This window comes from Cucurbita moschata, unplaced genomic scaffold (assembly GCF_002738365.1).
Source record: "Cucurbita moschata cultivar Rifu unplaced genomic scaffold, Cmos_1.0 Cmo_Scf00029, whole genome shotgun sequence".
Classification (NCBI taxonomy): Eukaryota; Viridiplantae; Streptophyta; class Magnoliopsida; order Cucurbitales; family Cucurbitaceae; genus Cucurbita; species Cucurbita moschata.
Window position 1 is genome coordinate 1,425,485 of NW_019268545.1, and position 27,549 is coordinate 1,453,033.

The 27,549-nt window shown below is 35.8% G+C and overlaps 3 protein-coding genes and 1 non-coding gene across 5 annotated transcripts; 2 read left to right on the top strand and 2 right to left on the bottom strand.

Moving 5' to 3' along the window:
• Positions 1 to 4,259: 4,259 nt before the first annotated feature.
• Positions 4,260 to 8,983, top strand: LOC111464119 (myb family transcription factor PHL11-like). 2 transcript variants are annotated; one of them, XM_023108216.1, is made up of 8 exons: positions 4,261 to 4,595; positions 4,709 to 4,907; positions 6,121 to 6,197; positions 6,290 to 6,353; positions 6,690 to 6,729; positions 7,258 to 7,327; positions 7,416 to 7,816; positions 8,651 to 8,983. In XM_023108216.1, the coding sequence occupies exons 2-8, from the start codon at positions 4,781 to 4,783 to the stop codon at positions 8,652 to 8,654; spliced, it is 783 nt and encodes a 260-aa protein (XP_022963984.1). In that variant the 5' UTR covers positions 4,261 to 4,595; positions 4,709 to 4,780; the 3' UTR covers positions 8,655 to 8,983. The 2 variants fall into 2 exon arrangements, with proteins under 2 accessions (XP_022963985.1, XP_022963984.1); XM_023108217.1 differs by lacking the exons at positions 6,121 to 6,197; positions 6,290 to 6,353 and having other exon boundaries at positions 4,260 to 4,907.
• A 739-nt stretch (positions 8,984 to 9,722) lies between these two features.
• LOC111464131 lies at positions 9,723 to 9,858 on the top strand. The gene has a single exon (XR_002713997.1). It is a non-coding gene; the product is annotated as a small nucleolar RNA Z247 (small nucleolar RNA).
• Positions 9,859 to 14,131: 4,273 nt separating this feature from the next.
• On the bottom strand, positions 14,132 to 17,255 carry LOC111464122 (isoflavone reductase homolog). Its single transcript, XM_023108221.1, has 4 exons — positions 16,896 to 17,255; positions 15,827 to 16,067; positions 15,243 to 15,446; positions 14,132 to 14,500 (listed from the first exon to the last, which is right to left on the bottom strand). Exons 1-4 carry the CDS (start codon positions 17,214 to 17,216, stop codon positions 14,337 to 14,339), a joined length of 930 nt encoding a protein of 309 aa, XP_022963989.1. The 5' UTR covers positions 17,217 to 17,255; the 3' UTR covers positions 14,132 to 14,336.
• Positions 17,256 to 23,559: 6,304 nt separating this feature from the next.
• Positions 23,560 to 26,248, bottom strand: LOC111464118 (isoflavone reductase homolog). The gene is made up of 4 exons (XM_023108215.1): positions 25,903 to 26,248; positions 24,772 to 25,012; positions 23,885 to 24,088; positions 23,560 to 23,795 (listed from the first exon to the last, which is right to left on the bottom strand). Exons 1-4 carry the CDS (start codon positions 26,221 to 26,223, stop codon positions 23,635 to 23,637), a joined length of 927 nt encoding a protein of 308 aa, XP_022963983.1. The 5' UTR covers positions 26,224 to 26,248; the 3' UTR covers positions 23,560 to 23,634.
• Between the last annotated feature and the right edge of the window lie 1,301 nt (positions 26,249 to 27,549).

Consider the following 27,549-nt stretch of genomic DNA (forward strand, 5'->3'; position numbering starts at 1 on the left):
TGGTTCAATTTGAGAAACAAAAGTAAAATTATTAAATAAATTAATAGAAGAACGAGTTTTCCCACCTTGTTCGATATTACCAATAATCGAGTCATTGGGATGAGATAAGGCATACCTCCGTTCTTTTGGAGAATCTTCTTCCTTCCTTTCATTTAAGCTAAATCTCCAAATTTCTTTCTAAATAATCACTGCAAATAGATTCATCAAATACTAAAGGCATAGATTATTCGATAACTAAAGTTCTTGTATTGAAAACTCTATAAACTTTATTGGTAAATAAATAACAAAATAATAATAATAATATTAGTCTTAGAATCAAAATTTTCAAACTTTTCTGTGTTGCTCAAAATAAAACATTTGTAACTAAAAACTTAGAAATACCCCAGAGTTTTATCCAAAAAGTGTGTCTAATTAAAACTCTAGTTGAAATATAACAAGTGGTATTAACGGCTTCCGCCAAATAATATTTAGGTAAATCATACTCATTTAACATTGATGTAGCAAATTATACGATTTTTCCTTTCAACCACACCGTTTTGTCGAGGAGTCATTTGAGAGGAGAAATCAGGAGAAAAACCAATTATCTCCACAAAATTTTTCAAATCACTATCAAATTTTCGTCCATGGTCACTTATAATTTTAGTAATTAAAAAACTTTTTACATTTTGAACTCTTTTTACGAAACTAGACAATCTTTTCAAAACATCATTCTTATGTTTTATCATCAAGTAAATCTCGAAAAAACATCAACGAAAAGTAAAAAAAGTACAAGTGTCATTATCTATAGTACTTACACCAATGATTTTACCTTCTGGTTGTCACCAAAGGTTACTAAGCCACCAGTATTCTTGAAAAAATTCACAAACTTAGATTGATTTCTAAACGTATGCATAATTATGAATTTTTCTTTTAAAAATGAGTAGAAGATGATAATTAATACAATAAAATAGTTCAAGAAATAACCATAAACAATTATGAAATATTAACAATTTTAAGATTAAATAGGAAAGAGTTAGAAAATATAACATCTGATTCGGTCAAACTCGACCTACTCCACTCTTTAGGAATTTGAATAAACCTTTCTCAACTCTTTCCTCAGATTAGAACCCAACCGCTACGCCGCTCTTTTTACACGTTCAAAAACAAACTCAATTCTTTCTACGATTAAGGATTAAACCGTTTGTAGTGGACAAGACAAATAATGACCCTCAAATGGTGCAAACAACATCTAAATAATAGGCATAGAGGCTCCCCTGAGTCAATTTGATAAGATAAGGAATCAATACAAGGGGAATAAGATTCGGATTACCTTGTCGATCGAATATCTCAAGCCAAGAACACTTTGTTTGAGATTCGAATCACTCCAGAAGCAAGATCGATCATGTCTAGCTTCAATGATTCTTGTTGATCAAATATCTCAAGACAAGAGACAAGAGACAAGAACACTTGATTGAGATTCGAATCACTCCACAAGCAAGATTGATCATGTCGAGCTTGAATGATTCTACATGCAACCTAAACTACATACAGTTGCAAAGAAACTTAGCCATTGGCTAAAGAAAAGCACAAATGCTTCTTTTAATATATTTTCCAAGTCTGCCTTACAAATACTAACATAGATGGCTTTATATAGTCTCAAAATTAAACTATTAAAGACATTCCAAAAGTTGTAACATTCACACTTTATGGCCATAATTAGCCATTATGTAAATGTAACCGAAATTAAATAAAAAGTCTTAAAATACAATAACTCTCAATTATAACCCACCCAAAATTTACAACAATCAAATTTTATTCTTCTTCAATGTAGTATGAATTGAAACATCTTTTGATAATTTTGACAACCTTTTCTTCACATCTTCATTGAAGCATATTGTATGATTGATGTCTCTTGGTTCATATCACAATTCTTCCTAAATGCTCCCTCATCATCGCATAATCATGTTTCCCCTACCTTCCAAGCATTTTGTAACCTCCAAAAAAAAAAAAAAATAAATAAAAATTATCATATATGTAAAAAATAAATAAAATAAAATAAGTAAATAAAAATAATTATTCCCTCGTTTCTCTCTCTCCCACACCAGTCACTTTCTCCAATAATCTCTCGTTTCTCTCTCTCCCCCACACCAGTCACTTTCTCCAATAATCTCTCCCCAACTCTCCCCCACACTAGTCACTTTCTCCAATAATCTCTCCCCAACATACACACTAGTTACTTTCTCCTATAATCTCTCTCCAACGTACACCTCAGAGTTACTACAAAATAAAACAAAAATGAAAAACGTCACATTTGAGAAAACTTGTATCAAATTCATAGGAGATGAGTTTATGAAAAGTGTCAGATTTGAGAAAACTTGCATCAAATTGATAGGAGATGAGTTTATAGACATGATCGAAGATTTGAGATTTCTTGATTTACTGGAGAGAGATTTGAGATTTCTTTACACTGATCTCCTCTTTCTTTTATCAGTTATGTTTTATCAGATTATTTAGTTTTATTTAGCAATTTACCTATTATAAAAATAGGTTAAGATCACAAAAAAAAAAGAAAAAGCAGGCAAAGCATTCCTGTACGGCTGGCGACGGCATCGCAACTCGAGACCACGACACATGTATAGGATAGTAGTATTTAATTTTCTTAGACTTAGGCTAGAATAGAATATTTTTAACTTAAACTCTTATTCGTTTTATTTAGTTGCGTTGTTTTAAAAATGTTTTCGAAACACGTAAGTCCATGACTGTATTTTATGGAATTTTAATGGAGTGTTCCGCATTTAAAGTTTATGGTACATATAGAGTAATAGAAAATTTAAAGTTTATGGTATGTATAGAGTAATAGAAAATTTCAGGTAGTTACACATATTTGGGGAACCAATGTATAACTAAAAAAGCACTCAACATACAAAATCAACCGAAGAAAACGAAACTTACAGAGAGAGGCAGAAAGGAAGGGCGAATACATCGAAAAGAGACCTGGAACTCAAATTATTCGGAGAGAAATGGCGACGCTGGTGTAGTGATGTAGCAGAGTGGACAATACTACGATTGGAAGAAACGGAATTACTATTTGAGACGGCGTCGCCGCCACTGATCGGAGCTTGGCGCACCACGTGAGAATCGTCGTCGCCGTCGTACTTCAATGGCGAAAGGGAACTTTTCAGAGAGAGAAAACTACGCTTGGCGAATTGGTGTTGGCGCCCTTCCACACTTTTTCACGAATTTGGGCCAAATTCGTAGCCCAGGCCCAATTAAAATTGGGCCGCTCTAACCCATAGTCGTGGCTCCTTCGTTAAATTAATAAAAACTATATATATCTCTTGAGTTTTAAAATTTTTTATAATAGTTTTAAACTAAAAAAATTCTAAAAAAAAAAAAACGTTCAATGATATTTTTAGCAATAAAAAAAAATCTTTAAACTTTTTAAAATTCTTTAAAAAATACCATTAAATCCCTAAATTCTTTTTATAAAATAAAAAAAAAACATCATTACCGTTACATTTAAATAATATTTATTAAAAAAAAATGATAACATACTCGATATTATATAACTTTGAAGTGAAATCTAATTTAGACTCGGACACATTCATGGTCGTTCGTTTAACACGGTATCAGAATCATGCCGTAAACTTAGCCATGTCAATAAAATTCTTAAATGTCGAACAAAGAACTCCAAAAGAAAAAGGAGTCAAGGCTCCTCGAAGGCATAGTAAAAAATGACGAATACTCCAAAAGAAATAGAGTCGAACCTCAACTAAGGAGAGACGTATTTTGTTCAAGGGGAGGTGTTGGATGAAAGTCACACATCGGCTAATTTAGAGAATGTTCATGAGTTTATAATTAAGAAATACTCTCTCAATTGATATGAAGCATTTTGGGAAGGCCAAAGCAAAGCTATGGGAGCCTATGGTCAAAGGGGACAATATCATACCATGGTGGAGGGCGGGGCGGTGTTCTGCCCCCGAAAAATTAGGCTGACCGGAGAAATGATTAAAGGACCATCTTTTCGGCGGTGCAGCATACCCACGCGCCACGTGACTCCAGGAATATTCCTTTAACCGCGTACGCCGGTCGAATAACCCACGCTGGCATCCACGTGGCATGTGGAAACTATTCTCTACATTGGTTCCATAGTGAGCCTGTCTCTCCCTCGTGAAGTTCGCATTGTCCTCCGTCCAATTAAAGATGAAGATGAATCGGACGGCTAGTAGCCGTGGAGACATTGCTAAGAAAAGAGAATCGGCGCTTTGTATATTCTAATTTTCTATTTGGATTTAGTGATACTTCATATTCGTCGCCGTCCTTCGCTCCATTTGCTTCCTCTCTCCCCCGCCATTGATGATTCCCTGCACTGTCTTTGTTTCTGATTGAAATCGAGTGTGTTTTGTCGTGTTGAATTCCTCTTCTTCGGCTATGTGGTTCGATGAACATCTTTGAGTTGAAGTCTACTTTGTATGGATTAATGCAAGTATTTTGTGTTTGGGAAGAGGATCGAGGGGTATAATCAGTAGACAAAGCCTTGAGGTCATTGATGTTTAATGTGTGATCGGATTGGAGATTCCTGTTTGTAGATTGGGGAGTCATTTGTCAGCCTTCTGGTAATTGATTTTGGATTTGTTTCCGATTGAAGTCGAGTGGTGTTTTTGTATTAAATTCGTCGGCCTTGAGTTTGAAATGTGATTGGATTGAATGTATCTGTGTTGGGATGAAGAACGAGGATTATTAACCAGGAAGAAGAAGAGTGATGAATTTTCGATGAGTGGAATTTTCTATTCGGTCGAGAATGGAGCGGAACTATCCGTATGAGAATGGAGTGATGATGACGAGAGACACGAAGCCAAGACTGAGATGGACTGCTGATCTTCACGACCGTTTTGTAGACGCGGTCACCAAACTCGGTGGCCCTGAAAGTAAGCTCATGTTCATCATTCTAGCAGTTTCGTTGATGTATTTGCAGCATTTCTTGTATCCTTTTGAATGATGATCTTGAACGTTAATAGCATCGTGTTTTTAGTCAAATATTTGTTGAACTTGTTCTGTAATCTTCTATTGCTGAGACTGAGATATAATCGATTTTCTAGGCGAGTCCTTCTAACAGCATCGGATATGGATATCTGATTATCGTTATGGGAAATGAAGTAGTGATTAGATTATGTTGGTGGGTAATTTAAATTCATGCAGTCATTTTCTTCTTGATTGAGCTCTTGCGATGAATTATATAATTAATTGTTAGATCAGTATTCTCATTTAGATGCTGTCAATGGCAATGTTGCGGTCTAACTGCTAGTCGGTAGTTCCTTTTCCTTTTGTCCCTTCTCCAGTTCCCAATCTACTAGGAATGAAGTTCGTGTTAGGAACCACGAATCTCTAGAATGGTATGATATTGTGCATTTTGACCTTAAGTTCTCATGGCTTTGCTTTTGATTTTCCCAAAAGGCCTCATTATAAACCTATGATAATCTCCTTAATTAGCCAATGTGGCACTCCCTCCCAACAATCTTCCCCTCAAACAGAGTACAACATAGAGTCTATCGTGAGACTTATGTAGCCCTTGAACAGCCTCCCCATAATCGAGGCTTGACTCTTTTCTCTGGAGTCCTCGAACAAAGTACACCCTCTGTTCGACACTTGAGTCACTTTTTGACTACACTTTTGAGGCTAGCAATTTTTTTTGTTCGACACTTGAGGATTCTATTGACATGCTAAGTTAAGGGCATGACTTTCATACCATGTTAGGAACCACGAATCTCTCCAATGGTATGATATTGTCCATTTTGACCATAAGCTCTCATGACTTTGCTTTTGGTTTTCCCAAAATGCCTCATGCCAACGGAGATGTATTCCTTATAAATCCACGATCATCTCCTTAATTAGCGAACGTGAGACTCCCTTCCAACAATCCTCAACCGTTCAAAGGGAAAAGTTGTGACTGATTCCCTAAGTACTTTTCTAGACACTCACATCTATTCATGGGACGTGAGAAATTGATAGTCAATTTCAGCTGTCGAATTAAGAAATATAACCTTACTTAAATTACAGACTTCAAACTTGTCATATCTGTAGCTTCTCCTAGCAATGAATTATACTAATTTAAGCTAATTTGAGGGGGACTGTCTTTTTCAGAAGCAACTCCCAAGTCTGTGTTAAGATTGATGGGTTTAAAGGGCTTGACTTTGTACCACTTGAAGAGTCATTTACAGGTAAATGTTGAAATCATTGCTTCTTGGTATTTCATTTGTCTTGTTACTGATTGGATAGGAATAAAGTATTAACACAACTTTCTGAACCTCAGAAGTATAGACTTGGACTGCAAACTCGAAAGCAAAATGTGGCTGAGCAAAGGAATGAAAGTAGTGGTAAGTCTATCTAGACATAGGACAATATGTAGGATCATAAGGACCTCTCATTGGTTGAATTTGCCAATTTTCCCGAAGGATGGCGTGAATTTCTCGAGTTTATTTTATAAGTATTCGTGTTCTTGTTTTTTTGGGTAGGCCAAATAACTCGACTAGTATTTTTTATTTTGATATTTTTTCAGGATCTGAAATTACTTATCAATTAGTTTGTTGTTCTACTGAGCGTTCATATTTTACTAGTCACAATCTGGTTTCAATTCGTATATTCCTCTTGTTTGCATCTCAGTGTTCAACTCTAGAAAGCTCATTTATACGTCTTAATATGAACTTTTTCAGGGACTCTGAGCAACTTCATTGGAGTTGAGGAAGATGAGAGGTTTGTCTTGTTGTATCTCATTAAAATAAAATGCTCTTCTTTATGTTCTAACCTTCTCTGTTTTACTGTCATTCCAATGTCTTCAATGGTATTTTGCAAACATACAAATTAGCATAATAATGATTTTCTGATTCTCTCATCATCGACACTAAACTTAAATCGGTAAGAAAATCTAAGCTTCTTGTTAAGTAAGGGTTTTTCAGTCGGTTAAAGTATGGAGGATTGTTGGGAGGGAGTTCCACGTTGGCTAATTAAGGGGATCATCATGAGTTCTCCATTGGTATGAGTCCTTTTGGGGAAACCAAAAGCAAAGCCATGAAAGCTTATGTTCAAAGTGGATAATATCATACCATTGCGGAGGTCTGTGGTTCCAAACAGGAAGTTCCCCAACTAGGTAGAATTAAGATAAAAAGAACAAAAGGAGTCAAACATCCTTGACAGTGTGATTATCTATTGCATAATAGTATCCCATTTTATATATAACTTTTCAATGCAACTTAATTTTAGCTTATGGTCTAACTTAAACAGAGGGATGAAAATTGCTGAGGCACTAAAATCACATGTTGATGTGCAGAAAACAATACTAGAACAACTCGAGGTACATCTTGCTTAATTCTTCTATTTACAACAAATTCAATCCTGAGTTTGTGATCGCTTTTTTACTTTGTTGGCTATTGTAAAGACAGGTACAAAATAAACTACAAATGAGAATAGAAGCTCAAGGAAAATACTTGCAAGATATCTTAGAGAAAGCACAAAAGAGTCTGGCACTTGCCATTAACAGTGACCTTGGTAGTCTTGAAAGCACAGGAATGCAGTTATTAGGCTTTGACGTGGCTTTGTCAAATCAAATGGAAAAAAGTAAGAAACAAGAAATGAGAGGAAGCATGACGACTGTAAACGATACTTGTAAGAAGACGGGCGACTTACCCATCGAGATGTGCAAAGTGGAAGCTGGAGAAGAAGACACAAACGAGTTTAATGTTGAAAGGAATATGATCAACTTTGATTTGAATTCAAAAGGTGGCTATGATTACAGTTCGAATGGGGCTGAAGTACTTGAGGCCAATGTGCTTCCTTGTTCGAGGTACTACTCACGCCATAAATACATACTTCAGTGACATTTGCATCATTACTTTAATCGTAGATTATTTTTGGGAGGGAGCAAGAACTTCCGTTTATCCCATTCAATATACTCATGCCCCATGTCCTGAAATTCCGAGTTTTTTTTTTCTGTCACAAAAATGTTAGTTCTCCTATTCTGTTTTAAACTTTCTTATAGTAATAGTTTAGAATGAGGTAAATGATAAAGATGGGACGGTTGTTGCAATTTAGTTGAAATTATTTTGTACGTATTAGACTGGGTCCATGTTAGAATATCATCACTAGTTCAATAGGATCAAGTCCAATAATTGTATGAGCCCATTGTATATTTAATTTTAGAAAATTGATTTAGGTATTTTGACCCTGCTCGGCCAGTGATGATATTTTAATGTTTCATATCAAGACGGCTAATTATTCATTATAAACGAATAATTATAAACTTAAGTAGGGGATAATGTAATCAATCTTTCTTTAGAATTGATTAGCACGAAGAGATACTAGACATGCTTTAGGGATTAGGGCCTATTTGGAATGACACTTTTTTTTTTAAGTCATTAAAAATCATTCCAAACATGACATTAATCTTTCCCAATAGAAAAATATCTCATTAAGAAAGTCGATGGAAAGGGAACCGAAACCGAAGTTAGAACGAAAAGGAACTAAATTTGACATTGTAAAGTTTTAGTACAAATACTGGGACAGGTAAAGAAATTAACACCTGTGTTGGTTTGCTTTGTATTACATGTATACTGATTATGCTAACTTGGTAGATAACCTCACAACCTTTTCTTTGCTGTCCTCATGAAAACATCTTTAGGTAATCAACCATGCCAGTGTAGATCATTTCAGGATACAGCTTTTGAAGCGTTTTCTCCGCCACCTATTTCGAAGTTTGTCGAGCAGCATTCGAAGAATCTATGGTAAGTTCATAACCTCTTCTTCTGCATATGCCACTTGCCTTTGTTCATATGAATGAAGAATTTGAAAAGGTTGAAGTAACCATAGCAACTCTTGGCCATCACTAAAGTATGGTATGATAATTTTCACGTTTTTTTCCCTCATTTGTCTCGTTGTAAAATATCGACATATTTGGTTTGGTAATGATCCTTGTTTTAAGGCCGAGTTTTTCTTATTAAACTCACTCGACGAATTCGAAATTTCGACTAGAGACGGTATGTAACTGTTAGAATTGGTCAATCCATTAGAATAGCTTGAAGTTAGTCATGCCATAAGAATAGGCTTACTTCGTTAGTTTCCTATGAAATCGGATCTATTAGTTAATCTTTTGCCAATATAAATAGAATATGTCCTCAATAGTGTGAGGCACAGTTTTGCATAAACTTGATATGGTATCAGAGCTGAAATAAGATCCACGAGATCCATAGCCTCTGCTGTTAGACATGTCAATCCCATTCAACACAATGTCTTCTCCGTCGATCAGTCAGGTGATTAGTGTTAAGCTTACACAAGAAAATTATCTACTGTGGTCTACCCAAATCCTTCCCTACTTGCGTAGCCAAAACCTTGTTGGTTTTGTGGATGGATCCATGCCTGCACCAAGCCAGACGATCGCCGTTGAACCAAGTGAAGAAACAGGGAATCGCAAAATTATCATCAACCCTGAGTTCACAGTCTGGTACCCCCAGGACCAGCTGGTACTCAGCCTCATCAACTCATCAGTCACTGAGGAGGTTCTCAGCACGATGGTTGGAATCACCACTGCACGAGAAGCCTGGATTACGCTGGAGCGACAATTTGCTTCCACATCTCGAGCAAGAGCAATGCAGATCCGTATGGAACTCTCTACTATCCAGAAAAAGGACATGACAATTGCTGACTACTTTCGTAAAGTAAAACATCTTGGTGATACACTTGCTGCCATTGGCAAGCGAATAGAGGATGAAGAACTCATCGCCTACATGCTGCAAGGACTTGGTCCAGATTATGATCCTCTAGTCACAAGCATTACAACCAGAACAGATGTATACACTGTCAGCGACGTGTATGCTCACATGCTGAGCTATGAGATGCGGCACTTGCGTAAGGGTACATTTGAGCAACTTTCATCTGCTAACAATGTCAATAGGATATCCATTCGTGGAGGTGCCAATGGAGGTCGAGGTAGTCGCGGTCGTAGTCGTCAGTTAAATAGTGGTCATGGACAATCAAGGCGTACTGTGAACAATCCTGGACGTCAACCATCAAAGACACAAAGCAGCTCAGGCATTGTCTGTCAGATTTGTGGTAAGCCCAATCACGATGCTTTGCAATGCTGGCACAGATTTGATCAGGCATATCAAGCCGAAAATAATCTCAAACAAGCAGCTTTGGCAACAAGTGGATACACTAGTGACACAAACTGGTATGTTGACACTGGAGCCACAGATCATATCACCAATGACCTAGAGAGGCTTACCACCAGAGAACGCTACACTGGCACCGACCAAATTCAGGTTGCAAATGGCGCAGGTTTGTCTATCTCTCATATTGGGAATTCATTAATTTCTGGTTCATCTCTTGTTCTGAAACATATCCTATATGTTCCTAAAATCAATAAGCACCTAATTTCAGTACAAAGACTAGCATCTGATAATAATGCTGTTGTAGAATTTCACCCAAACTATTTTTTGGTTAAGGACCGAGTCACGAAGAAACTCCTGCTCCACGGTAGATGTAAGAATGGCCTATACGTTCTACCGCATAATTTCAGTCAAGCCTTGCTGACAGCCAAACTTTCGAAAGAACAATGGCACAGAAGGCTAGGGCACCCTGCATCTCCAATTACCATTAGAATTCTACAAGATAATAATTTAGCTATAGATACTAATATTCCCTCTTCCTCAATTTGTAATGCTTGTCAATTAGGGAAAGCACATCAATTGCCATTTGGTTCTTCTCAGCATGTATCTACAGCACCCCTTCAATTAGTTCACACTGATGTATGGGGTCCATCCTTTGCGTCAGTAAATAATTCCAAATATTATGTTTCCTTTGTTGATGATTTTAGTCGTTATGTTTGGATTTACTTTCTGAGATGCAAATCTGATGTTGAGTCTGTGTTCCTTCAATTTCAAAAACATGTTGAAACTATGCTAAATACCAAAATTCGCTCCGTCCAATCAGATTGGGGGGGTGAATACCATCGGTTACACAATTATTTCAAATCCACAGGCATTGAACATCATATCTCCTGTCCTCACACACACCAGCAGAATGGGTTAGTCGAAAGAAAACACAGACACATTGTAGAAACTGGCCTTGCTTTACTCGCTCAAGCCAACATGCCTCTATCCTACTGGGATGAAGCTTTCAACACAGCTTGCTTTCTTATAAATAGAATGCCCAGCCGAACCATACAACAAGACACACCACTTCATAAATTGTTTGGTAAAAGTCCAGACTACTCCATGCTTAGGGTGTTTGGCTGTGCTTGCTGGCCTAATTTAAGGCCTTACAACAACAAGAAACTGAGTTTCAGAACTACTAGATGTATATTCTTGGGTTATAGTTCTTCTCATAAGGGATATAAATGCTTAAATAGAAGTACAGGACGTATTTACATCTCTAGAGACGTGGTTTTCGATGAAAATATTTTTCCTTTTGAAGAATCTAAGCCACCAAACAAAACCACAAATCCACATCATCCTGTTCTACTTCCAGCCTTAGCCAAACTTGCTAGTTTTTACACTGAAAATGCTCTTACAGATATTGAACCAGTTGTTAGTAATTCCCATATGAATGATGGTCAAACTGATAATATTGCTAGTGACAACTTGTCTGGTGTCAGCTTATCTTCTGCAGATAATACAAGAAGTTCAGAGGAAATTGCAGAATATGAAGCTGAGAGCAGTTCGATCAATGCTCAAAACCAAACTCATGAACATGTGTCTGATCAACCAACTGAAGCAGCTAGTCAACATCCAATGCGAACAAGGTTGAGAAATAACATTGTACAAGCTAAACAATTCACTGATGGAACTATCAGATATTCAGAAACCTCAAGAAAATTCGCAAGCGCTGTAACTATCACAACTCCGATCATAGAGACTGCTACTGAACCTCGAAACCTGCAGGAAGCCATGCAACATCCAAGATGGAGAGGAGCAATGAATGATGAGCTCTCAGCGCTAAAACGAAATGCCACTTGGGATCTAGTTCCACCCAAACCTGGAATAAATCTCATTGATAGTAAATGGGTGTATAAAGTGAAAAGAAAAGCAGATGGGTCAGTTGAAAGATTAAAAGCAAGATTAGTTGCCAAAGGATTCAAGCAAAGATTTGGTGTTGATTACACTGATACTTTTAGCCCTGTGATCAAACCGTCAACAATCAGGGTCATTCTTTCGCTAGCAGTAACCAAGGGCTGGAATATGAGACAAGTTGATATCCAAAATGCATTTTTGCATGGAATTCTGAAAGAGGAAGTGTACATGCGACAACCACCAGGATTTCAAGACTCAGCCAAACCAAAGAATTACATATGCAAGCTCAAGAAAGCCCTTTATGGCCTGAAACAAGCCCCAAAAGCTTGGCATTCAAGGTTGACTGGAAAACTTATTGAGTTAGGCTTCAAGGCTTCAGTAGCTGATTCATCTCTTTTTATTCTCAAAAACAGAGAGATAACTATCTATATGCTCATCTATGTTGATGATATAATTATTGTGAGCTCCTCTGATCAAGCAACCGAAAGGTTGATTCAGAAATTGAAAATAGATTTTGCAGTAAAAGATTTGGGTGATCTTGAGTATTTTCTGGGTATTGAAGTCAAGAAAACACGAGATGGTATCATACTGTCACAGAGACGATATGCCTTAGATTTGTTGAAAAGAGTAAACATGGAAAAATGCAAACCTATGTCTACACCAATGGGTTCTGCTGAAAAATTATTCAGAGAACAAGGAATACCCTTATCAGCTGAAGAACAATTCAAATACAGAAGTACAGTGGGAGCACTACAATATTTGACAATGACTAGGCCTGATTTGGCATTTGCTGTCAATAAAGTGTGTCAATATCTTCATACACCTACTGATGCTCATTGGGGTGCTGTGAAGAGAATTCTTCGTTATGTTAAAGGCACACTAGCATTAGGAGTGAAAATTCAGAAATCAACCATGATGTTGTCAGGGTTTTCTGATGCTGATTGGGCTGGTTGTCCCGATGATCGACGTTCAACTAGCGGCTTTGCTGTATTTCTTGGAGCAAATCTAATCTCATGGAGTTCCAGAAAACAGGCTACAGTGTCAAGATCAAGCACCGAAGCAGAATACAAGGCCATTGCGAATCTTACTGCAGAAATGATTTGGATCAAGTCATTACTGAAGGAACTGGGCGTGTATCAATCAAAGGCTCCTCGCCTCTGGTGTGACAACCTCGGAGCTACATATTTAACTTCAAATCCAGTATTTCATGCTAGAACGAAACATATTGAAGTTGATTTTCATTTTGTTCGGGAACAAGTAGCACGTAAAGCAATGGAAGTTCGGTTCATTTCATCAAGTGATCAAGTAGCTGATATCCTGACAAAACCACTGTCTAAAACTCCTTTTACTACACATTGTAACAATCTCAACATGTACAAGACTTGTTGGGATTGAAGGGGACTGTTAGAATTGGTCAATCCATTAGAATAGCTTGAAGTTAGTCATGCCATAAGAATAGGCTTACTTCGTTAGTTTCCTATGAAATCGGATCTATTAGTTAATCTTTTGCCAATATAAATAGAATATGTCCTCAATAGTGTGAGGCACAGTTTTGCATAAACTTGATAGTAACAACCCAAACCCACCGCTAGCAGATATTGTCATATTTGGATTTTTCCTTTCTGACTTCCTCTCAAGGATTTTAAAACGTGTCTGCTAGAGAGAGGTTTTCACACCATTTCCTTCTCTTCCTCAATCAATGTGGAATCTCACACTGTAGTAGGCCTTAGCTAAAGGAATTGTTCCTTGGGAACTCATGTCCTTTATTGAACTTGCCTACCAACTGATCGGTATAGTAGGTAAGATATCATCCATCGAGAAGTATGTCATGAAGTAATGGATTGAATCCAAATCCAAATATTTTTTCTTAATAAGCTCATTCAACAAATTCGAAATTTCAACTAGAGATTGTATGTAACAGCTGAAGCCTCCTACTAGTAGATATTGTCCTCTTTGGGTTTTCTTTTTCGGGCTTCCCCTCAAGGGTTTTAAAACGCGTCTGCTAGGAAGAAGTTTTCAACCCTTATAAAGAATGTTTCGTTTTTCTCCCAAATCGATGTGGAATCTCTAGTAGGCCATAGCTAAAGGAATTGCTCTTTGTGAACACATTATTTATTGAACATGCCTATCAACCGACTGACAGAGTAGGTAGTATATCATTCATCGAGAAGTAAGTCATGAAGTAACGGATTGAATCCAAATCCAAATATTTTTGGCACGACAACGGAAATTAAAAAGAAAAAAGAGTAGAAATTAACAGTATTTTCATTTTGCATATAAAGTTGATAATCATTGAAGTGCTCATAAGAAGATCTTGAGATAGTCATCCATGCGAGTGTAGTTCACTTCTGGATAAAGCTTTGAAGCTTCTTCTTCTCCTTCTCCTATTTCAAAATTTGTCAAACAACCTTCAAAAAATATGTGATAGAAATGTCCCACTCCAGCCTGCTGTGCTATGTCCAGATCTGCATCAATATTATACTTTTTTATTTTTTATTTTTGAATACAGGTCCACCGTTAAGACTTTTCCTCGAGGCTTTTAAAACGTGTCTGCTAGGGAGAGGTTTTCACACCTTTATAAAGGGTGTTTCACCCTCCTCCCCAACCGATGTGGGACATCATAATCCACCCTCCGTCGGGGCCCAGCATCCTTACTGGAAGATTTCCACACCCTTATAAAAAGTGTTTCGCTCTCCTCCAATCGATGTGGGACATCACAATCCACCCCCCAGCATCCTTATTGGGAGAGGTTTTCACACCCCTATAAAGGGTGTTTCGCTCTCCTCCCCAACCGATGTGGGACATCATAATCCACCCCCCTTCGAGGTCCAACATTCTTACTGGGAGAGGTTTCTACACCCTTATAAAGGATGTTTCGCTCTCCTCTCCAACCGATGAGGGACATCACAATCCACCCCCTTCGGGGCCTAGCATCCTTGCTGGCACACCACCTCGTGTCTATCCCCTTCGGGGAACAGCCTCCTCGCTGGCAATCGCCTAGTGTCTGGTTCTAATATCATTTGTAACAGCTAACCGATATTATCATTTTTAGGCTTTCTCTCAAAATTTTTAAAACAACTCTGTTAGGAAAAGGTTTCCACACCTCTTACAAAGGGTGTTCCGTTCTCCTTTCCAACCGAGGTGGGACATCACATTTTCATTATATATAAAATTTGAGTTATATATATATATTATATAAAACTTTACCTTTCATCCTCGTAAGAAAATCTTGAGCAGAAACACTGTTCTTTTCTAATACTTTTTCAGAGAGTGCTTCCCATTTCTGAATCAGTTCTCTTTGGGAGAGAATGTTGTCTCTAGGCCTAATATACACTGTTTTGTTCATAGTGCGAGGATCTGTTGCTGCCTTCACGATGTACGTTGCAATGTCATCTTCGTCCACGTATACCGCTGTAAATTTTGCCATAAAATTATTTATATTTCAATTAAGATGTCTACAGAATAGAGTGGGGACGGGATCAATCCCCATTCTTATAAAATTTCTCACTTATTTTCACGGTGATCGAAATCGAGATTCTCCCCTTGGAATTTGCAGGGGTTGGAGTGTATGTTCCTTTCCCATTCTCTATTTAAACAGAGATTTTTCACTCCATATATGATGGGACTCTAAATTAAATGAACATCTCTATATTTAAACGACATGATTCTTTAACAATATATCATTGACCAAAACGTTAAAAGTTTGACTACCGACCTCATCGACACCTAGTATTGAAAAATAAGAAGAGAGACGTTCGAGTTTGTATTGAGAATAATTGGTGATGGGTTACCTTTAACGTTGCCATCTCCATAAAGGGTAACTTGATGTGTTGGAGGAGCAAGAGTGTGCATTTGAGACAGGCTACCGGCAAAGTAACCGGCAAAGCAGTTGGCTGAGACGTAGGTGAAAGGAATGTTGGCTTCTTCTATTGCTTTTCTTACTATCATTTTTTGATCAAATGTTTCTCTTCCTGGTTCGAGTGCATCTCTCATTCTTGCTGGGTCTATTCCGTACTCTGATGGTAAGAATCTCTGTATTAAGAATTTCGATAAATTAGTCGGTTCGTTTATGTTAAATTACTAATTGGATTGAGTCTCGAGAAATTTTATTGTAGGTTAAGAGTTTAGTTTATGAAATATTAAGTTTGTGTCTATTTCGTTTATCAATCGTAAAAAATGTGTTTAATACTTGATATGTTTTTTAAATTTGAATTAAAAAAGAGCGCCACTAGTGTTCAATTAGATTTTTTTTTTTTTTTTTAACAAATCTAAAATTTCAGGTTGGTTGGATTGATGTCTCGATGTTACATTAATAACTAAGATCTGGATCAAAGTTAGATTGAGTCGTAACTTTAACCGCTCAAGCTCACTGCAAACAGATATTGTATGCTTTGGTCCATTACGTATCATCGTTAGCCTCACGATTTTAAAATGCGTCATCTACTAGGTTGAGGTTTCCACACCCTTATAAGAAATGATTCGTTCCCCTCTCCAACCGATGTTGGATCTCACAATCCACCCCCTTGGGGTTCCAGTATCCTCGCTGGTATCTTGCCTAGTGTCTGACTTTGATATCATTTGTAACAGCTCAAGTCGGCCGCCAGTAGATATTGTCCGATTTGGCCCATTACGTATCATTGTGAGTCTCACGGTTTTAAAATGCGTTTAGGTCTACTAAGGAGAGGTTTCCACACCCTTAAAAGGAATGCTTCATTACCCTCTCCAACTGATGTGGGATCTCACAATTCACTCCCTTGAGAGCCAGCGTCCTCGTTAGTACACTGCTCAGTGTCCTAGACGTAAATTTCCATCCTAAATATGAATATGAATAGGAAAGTGGAAGAGTGTAAGAAAGAAAACCTTGACATTGCCAGCAACTTGAATGGCTTCAACAAGCTTGAGTTGGAGGAGAAGGTTATGTGACCTGAAATGGACACCGGACATGGCCGATATCACGACGTCGACTCGCTTCACCGCGTCGACAAGGCTGTGAAAGTCCGAGAAAGAGGCGGGCACGAGAACCGCCCCCTGTCTCTTAAAGGAGAGGAGGAGCTGAAGCTTCTCAATGTCGAGCCCAATCTCAGGCCGTTGAACCACATACGTCTGGTGCCCCTCCAAAAGGCTGGCCTTGACGATCCTCTTCCCCAAATAACCAGTCCCACCCACCACAAGAACCTTCATCTTTCCTTTACCTCTTCCAATCAAACCCACCTTCTCCCTTTATAGCCTTCAAACTCTCTCTTGCTTCGCTTGCAATTCTAAATTGCAACTTTTCTCCAACCACTCTCATTCCTTTAAGAGTAATGTTAGGTTACAAACCTTTCCGTCAATATCTAACTAGGGTCGTAAATAATATGAATGTGAGATCCCACATCCGTTGGAGAGAAAAAACGAAACATTCTTTACAGGGTGTGGAAACCTCTTCTTAACGTACACGTTTTAAAAATCTTGAGAAAAAGCTCAAAAGGAAAAACCCAAATAGTATCACAGCCCGACACCAGTGATGAGGCTGAGCCCTAAAATAGGTAGACACGAGATGATGTGCCAATAAAGACATTGGACTTCGAAAGGGATTAGATTATGGGGTCCATGAGCCCTGAAAATATTTTTAACTTATTGAAAAATGGAAATTATTCATTAAAGTTCTAATAAATATATTTTAAAAAATATATAAAAATTAAAAAATTTATCTACCAATATTGAAAAAGATGGCAGTGTTATAAATAAAAAGCATAATATAAATTTTTTTAAAAATAAATAAAAATTAGAAAAAATAAATATATAAAAAGGAATAGGTAAATTAATTACCTAGAAATTAATAATAATTAATTTTAGAAACCTTTTCAATTACCAACTTTCTTTGACTAACAACTAATAATGAAATTAATCCTTATTTATTTAGTTATTAAATTTTAATTTAGTTTGGTCACCTAACATTCTCTACAAATAACAACTATTGAAAATAATAATAATAATAATATATATTTTAATACATTAATTTTGGGAATGGAATATTGAGATGGCTTGCACTTGAGTTTTGCTTATTTCTTTATTCACCCCAACAACTACACAAACATTTATTTATTTATTTTTTCTTCTATTTTCACTTTTTTTTTTAATATTCTTCAAATGAAACAAATTAATTAAAATGTTCTAAAAAAAAAATATTGAGCGAGAATCTTATTTAAATCATTATCGAACATAAAATAAGTTAATTATAAATTAATTAAGCGAATTTAAAACATAACTTCAGTTAAAACGTCACATATATAAAACAAATGTAAAAACATACCGAAATTGACATTTTAACTTAATTAGTGAGTCCTGTCACTTGTTTCGTACGTCCTTATCATTACTTGAAAAATAAAATTTTTTAAAAAAGTTGAGTATTAAAAATATTCGTTACGTAACCCCTAAGGAAGTTGATGTTAGACACGAGAATATCAAAATATGTTTTTTTTTATTTTTTATTAATTTCATCTCAAATATATTAAAGAAAAAAAAAAGTAAGTAGGTGAATTTAAGTCTATATCATAACAACATTACTCATTTTTCAATATATTTGACTTTGCAATCATTTTTTTTTTTTGGTCCACTAAAAAAAAGGATTGGATCATTTAAAAGCAAAGGTTTGATAAAAATAAAATAAAATAAAATAAAAATGGTAATTTTTAAATTCAAATTTTTATTTTAAAACAAAATATTAATAATATCTATTATAAGTATTTTTATAACCATTTTTAAAATTTTAAAAGTTACTTTTTTTGAAATTTTGTTTAGATAAAAGGTAAAATTTAAAAATATTTTTATTAATTTAGCCAATAATTAAAACCTTATTTGTTCATTAATTTTAACCATTAATAAAAATTAATACAAAATATTCTTTTTCATATTTTACAAATATTTTTTTATATTTTAAAATATTTTAATCAGATTTTTATTAAATCAAATAACCATAAAATATATATTTATAAATATATTTTTTATTTTACAATTATCTCTTTACGTTTTAAAATATTTTAATTAGATTTCTATTACAATTAAATAACTTTAAAATATTTATATAGTTTTTGATATTTTACAATTATCTTTTTACGTTTTAAAATATTTTAATCAGATTTCTATTACAATTAAATAATCCAAAATATATTTTTTTTGATATTTTACCATTATCTTTTTAGGTTTTAAAATATTTTAATTAGATTTTAATTACCATCAAATAAAGGCGTACAAACATATAAAAAGCTCATTCCAAGAATATCAAGAAATACATTTCCAGAGTCTTTCTCAAATACTAATGGATTCTCATGATAGCCCTCTCTTGCCTGTCGGAGTGAGATTCAGACCTACTGATCAACAGCTTCTTCAATATTTACATTGGAAGATTCATGGCCAACCATATTTCAAACGTGCAGTCTTGGACTGTGATCTTTATGGAGAAATGGAACCATGGGAAATCTGGCTACGTTTTGGAGGCACCGACGGCGAAGATCTCTATTTCTTCACCAAACTCAAGAGGTCCACCAATAACTCTGGACGTTTGTCAGCGCATATCAACCGTAAGGTCGGCTTGGCCAACGGTACATGGAGTGGCGAGAACTCGGCCGATCCAATTTTTGCTGCCAAAACCGATAAAACAATAATCGGCTATCGCAAACGCTTTAGGTTCGTTCTGTCATTTTGATTTCAATTTTTGTTAGAATCTTTAACCCTATGTCTATGTCCTTGGAACATTTAAGTCATTGAATACATTTTAGGTACGAGAATGCCCAATCGCCGGAGCATCATGGGAAATGGATTATGCATGAATATAGCTTGCATCAAGATTCGATACAACAAGCTGTAGATTCAGATTATGTTTTATGCCGATTCAAAAAGAATGAAAGACTTAAAAGAAAATTACAAAAAAATCTCGAGGGGCCGGAACTTAGTAAGAGAAGAATGACCACCTGAATTCTTTCGTAGTGGAAGTCGTGCAATAAGAGACGATCGAAGATATGATTCTGCACTACAACCTACACAGTAATAGCACTTAAGATGATCCGACACATTTGACTGATAAATTTTGAATTTTGAATTTTATGAAATTCTAGTTATTTATCTAATTTTATGTAATCACGAGCATAGATATAATTTTTTTTAACTTCCAAATTTTACCCTTTGTCGAATTTAAGAAAAAAAAAATAATTAAGAAATAAAAAAAAATTTACATTCGCCTATTCATCAATATATTATTACTAAAAGGATTAAATATTTATTTTAATCTTAATTATTATTATAAATTTTGTATATTAAATAGTTTACACTAATATAATACCTGTTTTAATTTTAATAAATTTATGCATATTCCACCTATTATCATTACTTTTCAAAATTTAGGGAATTACATTTTATATATTAAATATAATACAAAATATATATCTTTCATTATTTGTGAAGTCAATCCAACTCCATACTAAAAAAGAGTCTTATTTTATTTTATTTATTTATTTATTTTGTTTTTTAAATTTAATTTTTTTTCCACCTTCCTTGCCGATAGGATCTTGAAAATAAAAAATTAATATATGAACTAATTGGTATGGGTGTACATGGTTCGGTTTGGGTTGGGTTGAGGGATTTTTTTTTATCCAATTCAAAAGTTTGGGTTAGTTAGATTGTAACCCAACCAAACTCGAAAATTTTTACAACCCAACACAACCGGTTGGGTTGTGGAGTTATCAATTTTTTGTAAAAGTTTTATTTATCCACAATTTATATTATTCAGATAAAATATATTAAAAATTTACAAACAAATACAAATGGATTTATAATTATTCACATACAAAAAATCAATAAAAAACACGTAAAAATTGTAATATATTAACATAATTCAACATTATCATAAAACTAAAGACAACTTGAATACTACATTTTTTGAGAATTTGTTAAAATAAAAAAATTATAAAGATAGATCATCAAATTAAATAAACAATCAAAATGATGAGTTAAAGATGTATATAACACAAAAGGATATATTATCAAATTAAATAATAAGAACCCAAATAAAAATACTATAAAATATTTTAATTGCAATATGTGTGAACTTGATAAAGTTAAAAGAGTCCTAAACTAAACAAAATAAGAAATTAAAAATAATAAAATAATATACTCGGGTGTGGGTGTCCTTAGAGACCGAGGTACCACTTTGACAAACTTATTAATACGAAAAAATTCTTAATATAATTTATATATTTTTATTTAGCTCAGGTCAACTCGAAGGTTTTATCCATGAATTCGAAACAAAACCGATTTAGTTCGGGTTCAGAAAAATGAACCCAAACCTACCCGAAATGCTAATCCAACCCAATCCAACCCTTATAGTTCAGGTTGGGTTGGTCCGGGTTGTCGGATATGATAAAAAAAAGTAACCTTACAGGTAAGAGTAACCCAACCCTAGGTTGAATGTACACCCCCAACCAATTGGGGTGATCATATCCTAGATACTCGCCTTCATTACACCATACACCATTTGTTGCTCACTGATGAGGGGTAACTAAAGTTGTTTGACGAGGCCTTACAGGTAAGAGTAAGCTATGGATGATGAGAGGAAAGATTTGAGTGCACCGAAATAGATTTTTGGGATGAGAATTTTTTGAGATACATCCGTGGGCACATTGAATCTATCAATTGGCTTTTGGGATATTTGAGAGGTATAGTTAGTACTTCACTTCATTATTACAATGACGAAGTAGTTCTACGAGGTTTTTATAAATTCTGATTGAGTGGAGATGTAGACTCTAGTAAAAGTACATGTGAAGACCCATCAGAGCTAATGATGAACGGCCTACGTGTCAGTCGTCATCGAAAGAGAGACTAAGAACGGACAGGAGGGTGCATGGATATAGAGAGAAAACGTGAAAGGAATGCGCAAGTCAGTTTTGGGTCGACTAAACCTAGATTCGGAATCCGTTAAAAACTTAAGTGCACCCGCTTGCAACCCAAACTTGTCGCAGCCTAATCCACAAAACGTCCCAGTCCTGCTCCTACACGTGACCCATGACCTTTGGCCCAAAACCCATCAAGAGTCCATCTCTACTTGTCGACCCAATCCGCACGTCACTCCATAACCCTGATCCCACGTGCCTCAATTCGGTTATGATCCTCGTGTCTGCTCTGCATACCCGACCGGGTTGCTAGTGTGACCTGCATCTTTCTCTTAACTTTAGCATGACTTTGATCGACATGGCTTCGACCTGCGCCTTTCCTCTAACTTCGGCATTGCTCAACGACTCCAATTCGGCTTAGTCGACATATTTGGCTCGGTTTGGATTTATTTAATGTTTTTGGACTTCTTCCTAACATGTTGGACCATTTTGAAACTGTTTTGACCGTTTTTGGGAGCAATTGAAGTCGGTATGACTTCGTATTTGTCAACTTAAGTTACAATTTGGCTAAAAGTTGAACTAGTTGACACCTTTAGATGAATTAAATTGTATAGCTATGTCCTGACTCGATGATGTGGGCTTACAAAGGTGGAATTGGACTTTAAGGAGCGGTTTTTAACCAGCTTTAGGATTACTTACTGATTCGATTCAGGCCAACCAAGTAAGTCGCTCTACGGTTAGCTTGGTTGCATAAATTTTATTATATATGATGATGTGTGCCCTATGGCCCGAGCACTTATCCTGATTATTGTTTTGTATTATGTTATGTCATGTTATGCCATGCTATGCTAAGTTGTACTATCTCATGTTATGTCTAGTAGTACTATGCTATGCCATGTTATGGCAATATGTTATGATTATGATAATCTATGATAAGTAAACCTCCCTAAAACATGTCATGTAAGCTATGCTAAGTCACTTGACATAAATTAGGTATGCATAATTCACATACTCATTTTGTCATAGATGAATAGAATTTTTTTCATGATTTTAAGCTATGGGGACCTCATGCATTCTTGTGTGTCATATGTATTGAGATACTTCACCGTTATGATTAGTACGGACTCATACCTTATGATTTACAACATTTATGTTCGTCATGATGTTATGTAGGTCATTTCCCTCTATGGTGTTCGGCAGCCCATTAGCAAATGCTAGCCCGACGAGCCAGACCCAGGGGGTAGCAAGCCCATCTGGTGGGCCCATGTTGGCATGCGTGAGCCATGTGTAGAAAAGTACTACAAATCCAATCTTGCTCGGACCGAAAAGCTACTTGAGACCATGTCATGTCATGATGCCTTTAAAATAATAGGCCTCACCATATTGCATGTTCTTGCATTTCCTACCCCAACGATAGAGTTACTTTCCGAGTATTTCTTAAAATCTCAAGCCATGCACTAGTCTTATTTTCCAGGTAAAAGTAAGACGACCCATGTACGGATGACGGCGTCGCAATTAAGATCATAGAACTAATGCTAGCATAGTAGCATTCATGTCTATTTAATAGTTCTTAGGTTAGTATTATCTTCCGGCTAGTTACTTATAGTTACTCTGTGTTAAGATTTTGTTTTTAATGATAAGCTCACGATACCTTTCTAAAATATCTTAAACGGATATTCTTCATATGCATTAATCCCGTCATGCATACAATAATATAAAGTTGATCGTTAAAGTGCTCATAAGTAAATCTTGAGATAATCATCCATGCGAGTATAGTTCACTTCGGGATAAAGCTTCGAAGCTTCTTCATCTTCTCGTACTTCAAAATTGGTCATACAACCATCAAAGAATATGTGATAAAAATGTCCCAATCCAGCCCGCTGCCCCAAGTCCAAATCTGCATCAATATTATTCTCTTAATAAACTATATATTTTTTATTTTTCTTAAAAATAAAAATAAAAATAAATAAATAAATAAATCCTTACCTTTCATCCTTGCAAGAAAGTCTTGAGCAGAAATACTCTTCTTTTCTAATACCTTTCCAGAAAGTGCTTCCCATTTCTCAACCATTTCTCTTTGGGAGAGAATGTTGTGTGGAGGTCTAATATACACTGTTTTATTCATAGTTCGAGGGTCGGTTGCTGCCTTCACGACGTACGTTGCAATGTCATCTTCGTCCACGTATACCGCTGTAAATTTTGTTATGAAATTATTTAGATTTAAATAAAGATGTCCATAGAGTGGGTCGGGACGTAATCAATCTCTATTCTTATAAAATTTATCACTTATTTTCACAAAGATCGAAACCCTATTTCTCCCCGTGGAAGTTGCAGGGTCGAGGTAGACAGGGCAGGAATGGAAACGGGAAATACCCGTTTAGCTAATAGAGAGAAATCTCTTTCTGGTCTCTCTCATTCTCCGTTTAAACGGAGATTTTTCACTCCATATATAATGGACCTCGTGAGTTAAATGAACGTCTCTATATTTAAAAAATTTCACCTATTTTTACAAAAATCGAAATCGAGATTCTCTCATGGAATTTGTAGGGATTAGGGTCGGAATGGAGACGAGAAATACCCGTTTAGCAAATGATAGACCTCCACTCTCTCCACTCTCTCCCTATTCTCTATCTAAACGGAGATTTTCCACTTCATATATGATAGACCTCGTGAGTTAAATGAACGTCTCTATATTTAAACGACGTTAGTTTTTAAAAATATGTCGTTAACCAAAAGGTTAAAAGTTTGACTACCGACCTCACCGACACCTAATATTGAAAAATGAAAAGAGTAACATTCTTTCGAGTTACGATAAGTCGGTTATTAGTGGATAATGATTGATTTAGTATTAAATATAATCGGTGGTGGGTTACCTTTAACGTTGCCATCTCCATAAAGGGTAACTTGATGAGTTGGAGGAACAAGAGTGTGCATCTCAGACAGGCTACCGGCAAAGTAACCGGCAAAGCAGTTGGCTGAGACATAGGTGAAAGGAATGTTGGCTTCTTCTATTGCTTTTCTTACCGTCATTTTTTGATCAAATGTTTCTCTTCCAGGTTCGAGTGCATCTTTCATTCTTGCTGGGTCTATCCCGTACTCTGATGGTAAGAATCTCTGTATAATTTCGAATATAACTTGTTAGTATCAAGAATCCCGATAAACTAGTCAGTCTGTTTCAGTTAAATCACCGGTCAACTTAAAAGATACAGCGTGGAGTCTCGAAAATTTTTATTGGTGTCTTGATCAAGCCAAATACAGTTCACAACTCAACCAGTTGAATTGGGATCATTTGTCGGGTTATTATTATTTTTAATTATTTACGATATATGTTATACTAAAATCTCAAAAAATCAAAACTCATTATTAAAATCTAGGACAAACTTGGATCGAGTTGTAACTTTAACAATCCAAACTTCCGCTAGCAGATATTGTCTGCTTTGACCCGTTACATGTCACCGACAACCTACGGTTTTAGAACATGTTGTCTACTAGATTGAGGTTTCCACACCCTTATAAGGAATGTTTCATTCCCCTCTCTAACCCATGTGGGATCTCACAATCTACCCTTCAGGACCAGCGTCCTCCCTAATACACTACTTAATGTATGGCTCTAAACCATTTTTAACAGTCAAAGTCCATCGTTAGCAGATATTGTCCGCTTTAGTCCGTTACATATCATCGTCAGCCTCACGATTTTAAAATGCGTCTAGGAGGTCTATTAGGGAGAGGTTTCCACACCCTTATAAGAAATGTTTAGTTCCCTCTCCAATTGATATGGAATCTCACAGTAACCCTATTTTTTGGTTGGCCGAGTTGATCCAACCAAAAAACATACACCCCCAAACTAAACCGAATTTTTATTTTCCAAAAATCCAATCCAGCCTATATCGAAAAAAGTCTAACTCAACCCAACCCAACCCAACTCAACCAATCATTTATAGTTTCAATAAGGTAGTCCAGATTAGTCAGGTTATCGATGAAAAGCATAGGGTAAGAAAGAAAACCTTGATATTGCCAGCAACTTGAATGGCCTCAACGAGCTTGAGTTGGAGGAGAAGGTTATGTGACCTAAAATGGACGCCAGACATGGCCGATATCACGACGTCGACTCGCTTCACCGCGTCGACAAGGCTGTGAAAGTCCGAGAAAGAGGCCGGCACAAGAACCGCCCCCTGTCTCTTAAAGGAAAGCAACAGCTGAAGCTTCTCAATGTCGAGACCAATCTCAGGCCGTTGAACCACATACGTCTGGTGCCCTTCCAAAAGGCTGGCCTTTACAATCCTCTTCCCCAAATAGCCACTCCCACCCACCACAAGAACCTTCATCTTTCCTTTACCTCTTCCAATTATTAAACCCACTTTCTCCCCTTTATACCCTTCATCTCTCTCTCTCTCTCTCTCTCTCTCTCTCTCTCTCTCTCTCTCTCTCCGCTTGCAATTAAAAATTGCTTCCACTGTTTAAGTCAAGTTAGGCGGCTGTCAAGTCCACAAACTTTTCCGACAATATCTTTATCCGACAATAATATCTATCTTTATCGATCAAGTTGTATATTCCATAGGTGATTGAAATTGAATCTCGAAATTAATTAAATTATTAAATAAAATCATGATTTGAATAAAAATGATGTCCATTTAACTCGAAGGGAAGAGACCTATCAGAGACCTTACCTGAACCAGATGAAATTTTTTCATTTAAACGAGAGGAAGGGAGTGTCACAGTCATGCTCGTCCAAGGCGTGTCGTCCATGGCCATATGCCCATGACAAGCCCAACCCTTTATGTCTTTTCATATTCTTGTTTCAAAAATATCATGTCTAGGCCTGTCAGACATGAAATGTTTATCGTAGAGGGATACAACTAGTTGTCAACTTCTCCCTACCCTAAGTTATATACTGTGAGTTGTTGTTATTTCTCTCTTGCTTGCTTATATAACGTTTTTTTTCAAAAATCTCTCTCTGTCCTCGTTTTTTAAAACCTTCTCTTAAAACCGAGGCTAGAGGTCGTAGGCGACGCAAGAACGAATTGGCTTAGCTCACTTGTCGTTGGAAAGTGAGTGCTGCACAATCACAAGTCCGCTACCATCAAAAGTGCGATTGTGATAGGGAGCAGGCAGAGATTTTTGTCATTTCATAAATAGGGTCAGGGACATAGATTATATTCCTGTCTCCGACCTTACCCAAATCCCCGAATTACCCCCAATCAATATGTATATTGAAATTTAAATTGTATACATGATGTTGTACAGTCTTTTTTCTTTTTCTTTTTTTCTTTTTTTCTTATGATATATTTTATATTTTTAATTACATTAAAAAAATATAAATTACCCATTAATTTTTAAAATAAATATATATAAAAAATTAAAAAGAAAACCATCTACAAGATTGAAATATAAAATTTTTAAAAATGGATCAAAATTAGAAAATATATAAAAAGGAATAGGTAAATTTATTACTTAGAAATTAATTTTATTATGTTTGAATAATTAATTTAAAAAACCTTTCTAAATACCAAATTCTTTGACTAAAAACAAATATCACAATTAATAATGCAATTAATCTTTATTTATTTATTTATTAAGTTGTAATTTAATTTGGTCACCTAACATTCTCCAGAAACAACGACAATTGAAAAAAAAGATAATAATAATAATGG